The following is a 7545-nucleotide window of genomic DNA, read 5'->3' on the forward strand; positions in this document are numbered from 1 at the left end:
CTCATCAAAATAATTATAAATTTTCTATAAATTAATCACATTTCTTTATTATACGAACTCATCAAATTAATAATGTAAAAATATTTAAGTAAAATTTAATATTTTTTTATCATTTTTTTTGCCGAATTTTTTAATTATTATTTTCTTTGTAACCGATGGAACAACTTCAGCCCAAATAATGTAAAAATGAGAGATTTTTTTTTAATTAAATAGAAAAATTAAGCATAAAAATTCAAAAAAATTTTAATATTACTCATTCATAAATAATACACATTAAAAGTGCACCCATATATATTATATTCATAATACAAATACAAACAAACAACACTAAAAGAAAGTAGATTTTTATTTCCCTTGGTTATTCATAGAATCTTCATATTGATGATTTTATATATTGTGCTCAACTATAGTCACAATAATATTAATCATCATAGCTTATTTGAAGGGTAATTATACATATTAATTTTGTTTGATTATTTTATTATTAATTAAGGAAAACCCTCGATTAAGGACTTTAAACCAAACATACGTGTAATTTTAATACGAGTGAAACCAGCTTGATAGAAGATATTTTCGTAATCCTTTTTAGTTCTTTCTCTTCCGGTGAGAGCAGTCATAAATAACATGTCAAAGTATAACTTAGCTTCCAATTCTGCAGCCTCATCATTTTTGGTATTTATGACATTATTGTCTATTACCATAACCTTTCCTCCACCATTCCTTGTAATAGCTTCTCCACAATTCTTTAAAATCTTCACACATTCCTCATCACTACAACCTGATAAAACACTCTATAAAAAAGGAAAACAAAATTATTTAAATTCTTAAAGATAAAAGAAACAGTATAACACTTATTTATTTGTGTATACATATAAGAGAAATGTTAAAAAAGTATTAATGATGCCTAGCACTTTCTTAAGTATCATATTAATATTTATAGTCGATACTAGAGATAGGCGGGCTAGGCCCGTACTTAGAGCCCACACTTTTTGGGGGCCCAAAATAAGAAAATAAAAAGTTTTATTAGGCTTTTATTTAATTAAAATTAAATGTATTGTAAACAACAAATATTTATAGCTTGGTTGGTTGAGGTTATGGGTTCAAATCGCATAACGTACACTTGTTTTTTAATTTTCTTTTATATATTTTTGAGGGCCCCAAAATATAATTCGCGTTAAGATCATATATTCTCAGGATCGACCCTGTCAATATTGTACAATTAAGTATCAGCTCCAATATATACGGCAATAAGTTTTAGAGAATATCGTTAATCAATCGTAAAACGCCACCTCTAGGTGGTGTTAAACACCACATGTGCCAAATAACAATGCTCTACATATAATACAGGGAAATTTATACAAATACTTAAAATCACACTATTTTTTTATATATTTATAGATTTGTAATTTTTTAGAAGAAAAACAACTTTATTGTCATGTTATCACAATATTATACTATAAAAGAAAAAAGACCGTAAAAATGTTTAAAAAATATTAATATTTTATAAATACGTAAATTTTTAATTTTTTTTTACTATTTATGAAATAATCCCTATAATATAATAACTTTAATTACCTTTAATAGAAATGCATCAGCTTCAGGGAATGTACTTTGAAACATGTCACCCTCAACAAATTTCAAGTTTGAAGTACTATTATGTGAATTGGCTTCAATGGCATAAGGTAGGTCAAACACTGTGCATTTCAAGTGAGGAAATTCTTCAATGAGCATCATACACATCGATCCAGTATTCCCTCCAACATCCACCAATGTAGTTATATCCTCAAAAGAGGACTTCAAATCTTTGAGAACAAATTTCAAAACTCCCGAATCGCTTTCCATTCCTTCATCCAAACGATCACCGAATCCATCGATATTCTTACCCCAATACTCGTACAAGCTCAACCCTTCATCATTAGCTAAATGAAACGGTGTGCGTGGACTTTCTTTCTTTAACCAACTTCCAATTAAATGGAATGCGGTTACAGTAACTGGCTCAAGAACAGCAAGAACATAACCACCCACACTCGGGACACCATTATTATTACCACCGGTGAGAAGTATTTTGGAAGAAGAAGTGAGACCGTACACTTCTTCTTCCTCTGTCTTGTCATCGTCGTGTTGGTTTTTATTAGTGAAAATACCTGAGTGTACCAATACACGCATCACACGTCGAAGGCACGAAATTCGCGATGGGGGAATTTGAAGGGCGGACGCCAACTCGGGAAGAGTAATGGTTTGGTCTTTGCCTTTGGTGAATATTATGTCCGGTATGTGTAATTGAATAGCACATTTTAGAGCCATTGAACTTGCATAGCTTAACATATGCTTGTACACATTGACATAACCTTGGGATAACTCAAGAGTAGTAGTATTTTCACTAATGGAACCCATAATAATAATAATAATAATAATAATAATAATTATCAAAACAAAAACTCAAAGATCTATATTCTTATGACATACAATACAACTAAGTTGTTAACATATTTATACTAATTTAAAGCATATGTGGAATTGTACAAACGTGTGTGTTTGTGGATGTATTTTATTTTTTAATTTTATTTTTTAAGTGTTAACTGCATAATGGGTTGTGGAATTTTCACTAACTTGGAACAAAATTAATTCATACTATTTACTCAAAACTTTTAATTGGAACTTAATTAAAATACTATAACTTAATTAAGTAGACTAAATTAAATTATTGAGAAGTATTTCTATCAACTTCCTTCAATCTTTTTTTGTATTTACCTCCACTACGTCGAAAAAAAGATGTCGAAATATTTTTTTTTTCTTCTAATTTTTCCATTGCATTAATGTTCATTGTAACTATAATATATATTCAAAAATATAATTTCTTTTTAAAACAAATATGAATAGTTTACATTACTAACAATATAGTTCTTGATATTCTAGTTTACTACGTGTGTTCAAAAAAATTTAAATTTATTTTTGACACTGTAAAATATTTCAAATTTTCTAAAAATATATCTATTAAAAAAAAAACTACTTTTAGTGACAATCTTTTAGTCACAACAAAAAAAATGTGACTAAATGTGACTTTTAGTCACAATAAAAAAATTACTTGTGATTAAACATAGTCTATAGATACAAGTTGTCACTAATTTAGTTTTAGTCACAATAAATATTGTAACTAAAAATACAATTAGTCACAATAAATTGTGATTTTTGTGACTAATACTTTTAATCACGAACTTTTTAGTCACAACGTACTTAAGAATGATAATTTATAATTAGTCACAATTTTTTTACTTTTAATTACAAATTTTATTGTGATTAAAAGTAACAAATTATGTAGTGTACTTATACACTCATATAAAAAATATACTAATAAAGATAAAGGTTATACTCTATATACATATTATATATATAAATTAGTGAGTAATTATTAGTGACATGCTCAATATAACAATAATATAACTTAAGAGAAATTTACAGTAAAAGTCTTTAAGAAGTTTAGTTTGATGCAAATATGTCTTCAACTAGAGATGTAAACGGGGCGGGGCGGGTGCGGGGATTGTTCTCCCACCCCCCGTCCCAATACGCGTTTAAATTAAAGTAGGGGTGGGGCGGGAATTACCCAACGGGTGAAAAATTCTCATCGGGTACCCATTATATATATTTTTGAAAAAAAATAATGTCTCAAAGAGAATTTTTTTAAAAAAAAACAATCATAAAAACTCAGTAAAACAATAAGCATAAGTGGAATATTGTGCATAGTAAATGGAGTTCGTAAATACAAAATTGGTAATCGAAAATAAATTGTTAGTTTTATTTTTTTATGACAGTTAATTAAGTGTGATTATTAATATGGATCACCGTAGGTATCTTCATAAAAACTAAAATGTCTCATTACTATAATTAATAAAAAGCCTAAAGCACGAAAATATTTTAATTGTAGTAGTTATGATTTTAAAACTTAAATATATACATATATTATATCAGGACGGGTATCTATTCCCCGGCTCTTGCCTTATTTTCGACTCGGGTATGAACATTTAAACACATACTCGCCCTGCCTCCAAAATTTGACCTCTGCCCCTGTCCCATTAAGGGTGGGTACCCGCGGGATCTCGAACCCGCGGGTATAATTGCCATCCCTATCTCCAACCTCAAAAAATAGCGATAATAATCCCTAAGGTAACATTTTTCGTAAGTCCGTTAGTCCTTTTTTTTAACTGAACCGTTACTTATTTTAAAAATACACGTGTTAAAATTTTATTAATCCGAATTATATTTTAATTAAAATAATTGTAAAAAACAAAATATATTATTTAAAAATCATAAAAAAATTATTTCTTTTATCTTTTTTTTTTTCTTTTCTTTTCTATTTTCCTTTTCTCTTTTTTCTTCTTCATCTTCTTCATCCAAATGCACCCTAAACCCCCACCAGCCCACCCTACCTCCACCCCCCAACCCCACCCCCACCCCCACCCTCAGCCACACCCTTACCCCCTACGACGAAGTCTTGCCATAAAAATATAAGCCAACGATTCTATGATTTCTCCTCCGTTATGGTTTGTTGAAAATTTCTCCCTGTTTTTTCTTTGTTCTTCTTATTCTCCTTCACTCTCAACCTTGATTTTCTTTAATTACACCACTAATTAGATCTCTTTTTCTCTATATCTGTTCGAAACACAAAAGTATATATACCTAGGGTATCTGTTCATCTTCTCTCTCTCTCTCTCTCTCTCTCTGTGTGTGTGTGTCTCTGTGTGCGTGTGTGTGCGTGTGTGTGCGTGTGTGCAGGTTAACGGCGGGGATCACAATTAGAATGTGGGGATGACTTGGGATGGAGCGAAATCACTATCGAAGCAAGGTGCAACGATTGTGGTTTCCTGAGTTTTTCTTTTTCTTTTTCTTAATTGGTTTTTTGGATTTCTTATTATGGAAGTTTTTTGGGTTTTGGTCAGATAAAGAGATGAAATTGAGAGATGAGTTTTGCTTGGCATAGGAAACTAGTAAAGGGTATGGTGGTAACTTAATTTTCGGGTGAATTGAGATTGATGAATGAAACAAAAAGAAGATGGATTGTGAGAATAATAATTTGTGTTGATAATAAAAATGAAATAGAAGTGGAGGGGTTTGGTTGAAATCGGGAGAGTCACCATTGTTTTCTTTTTCGATCTAATTAAGCTTATGAATTTCTGGGCAACTAGAAGAACACAAAGAAGAAGAGGAAAGAAGAAAAAAAAATAAAAATAAAGAAATATTAGTTTTTCAAATGATTTATTTAGTTTTTTTTTATTTTAAATGTTTTAAACTAAAATTGAAATACATGACATATTTAATAAGTAATCAATTAAAAAAAAAACTAACGGAATTACAAAAAATGTCACCTTAAAAATTGTTATCGCTATATTTTAATATTGAAAAGTTATTTACATTAAAATGAACTTTTTGAAAATTTTTACCGCAAATTTTTCAAACTTAACTAAAAACTGAGACAACCAACTGCCTCTATATAAGTTAATTATGATTAAAATTTAGACAATCAATTCAACTTCCTAATCTATATTATAATCTACACACATTATAGAATATATAAATAATTTTTTTATCAATATTGTTTCCGATCTTCAAAATCTTGCTGGTGATTGGTGAACCAATCAAATAAATGTTAATTTGTGATTGTTATTTTTTTAGAAAAAAAATGCACATGTATTAATGAAGTTATCAAATATAATTTACCAACTATAGATATATATAGTTATATATATAAAGCTTTTCACCTAATATTATCAACTAATAAATTCAAGGCTCGGTGTGACTTCTTTTTGTAAAGGTATAAGGTATTAATGGTGTTTCATTTCCTTAATTTATTAACTAATTAATAAATTAATATAGAAAATTAAGGAGTGACTAACACACAAAAACCTAATAATCTCATCAATGATTTTGCAAAAAAATATATATAAATGAGGAAAATGAGGTACCTACTTAGTTGATTATTGAATAATGTGGAAAACATGTGCCTTTAGGTGGTTGAAAATAGTAAATGTACTATAAAAAAAAATTAAACTAATTATAAATAATTATTCTTATATTATGATTAAAATGTCTACAACTAAAGATATTAGTTACGAAAATTATGACTAAATGTATTTTTAGTCACAATAAATATTGTGACTAAAATTAAATTAGTGACAACTTGTATCTAAATATTATGTTTTAGTCACAAGTAACTTTTTGTTGTGACAAAAAATTATGTTTAATTAAAAAAAATATATTATAACTAAAAGGGTGGCACTAAATGTAATTTTTTAAGAATGAGAATTAACTTGTAATATTGAATTTCTTTTAATAAAAATAGGAGTTCATTAAGAAAATAAATCGTCTAATAAAATACGCATAAATTCAACAAGAACAACAGCTCTTTCACTGAAGATTCAGGCTGGGAAAGAACAAGAAATTCTTGCAGAACTATATACTACTCTATTAGCAAAACAATAAACAAATAATCAAATGTTTACAATCATTATAATTAACAACTAAAACTTGTAATATATATTTAATTTATTTTGTACTAAAGATAGAGTATGTGGTTAATTATAATCAAAACAACAATGTTTACAATACGTGCAAAAAATAAATAAATAACAAAAAATTACAAATGGTCTCACTATAAATACACATGTATTCTTGTTTGAGTTGGTTCAATCCATGTTCTTACCATATTTGATGATGGCATTAGGCGCGTTAGACTGGTCTCTTATGCTTGGCTTTCGTCTTCATTTTTCTCGATGATATCACTATAAAAAATTGTTATTTTCAATGACAATTTTTTAGTCACAACATAAATTTTTTGTGACTAAATGTGACTTTATTTAGTCATAATAAAAAATTTCTTGTGACTAAAATATAGCATTTAGTTACAAGTTGTCACTAATTTAATTTTAGTCACAATAAATATTGTGACTAAAAACACATTTAATCACAAAAAATTATAATTTTTGTGACTAATACTTTTAGTCACATCACAATAATGATAATTTATAATTAATCACAATTTTTTTTATCTTTAGTCACATATTTTATTGTGATTAAAAGTAAAAGTAAGATTTTTTATAGTGTATGTTTATTTTATTATCTTCTTTGCAAAATCCTCTATTTATTTTATACTGAATTAGGATTGTTAGAGAATAGTATTAGTTTACTTTTTATGTTTCATGAGGTATCCCTTAATTATGTTTATACTCATGAATTATAGCAGTGCATACACTCTTAAGAGTGAACAATAAACTAGTTTGGATGAGATCTCTTTTATTTATGCATGATGTATTACACTTTTATTATTTTTCAATAAAATTAATGTTCTTTTGTTTAAAAAATAAAATTAAAAAAAAATACTGATCTAATGAAATTACATTGTTGGGCCTTAACTAATTTATTACAAGCTTGTAAAGACTAACTTTGATCAATACTAACATTATTTACTACTAATTAAGGCCCATAGTTAGTCTTGTAATAATTATGAAAGCCCAAACTGTTCAAAATAACATAATTTCTTTTACTTTTAAATGA

General features: G+C 27.6%; 1 protein-coding gene across 1 annotated transcript; it reads right to left on the bottom strand.

The window, feature by feature from the left end:
- Window positions 1-328: 328 nt before the first annotated feature.
- On the bottom strand, window positions 329-2510 carry LOC115718850 (trans-resveratrol di-O-methyltransferase). Its single transcript, XM_030647658.2, has 2 exons — window positions 1576-2510; window positions 329-791 (listed from the first exon to the last, which is right to left on the bottom strand). The coding sequence occupies exons 1-2, from the start codon at window positions 2392-2394 to the stop codon at window positions 489-491; spliced, it is 1122 nt and encodes a 373-aa protein (XP_030503518.2). The 5' UTR covers window positions 2395-2510; the 3' UTR covers window positions 329-488.
- Window positions 2511-7545: the final 5035 nt, after the last annotated feature.

This window comes from Cannabis sativa, chromosome 2 (assembly GCF_029168945.1).
Source record: "Cannabis sativa cultivar Pink pepper isolate KNU-18-1 chromosome 2, ASM2916894v1, whole genome shotgun sequence".
Lineage (NCBI taxonomy): Eukaryota > Viridiplantae > Streptophyta > Magnoliopsida > Rosales > Cannabaceae > Cannabis > Cannabis sativa.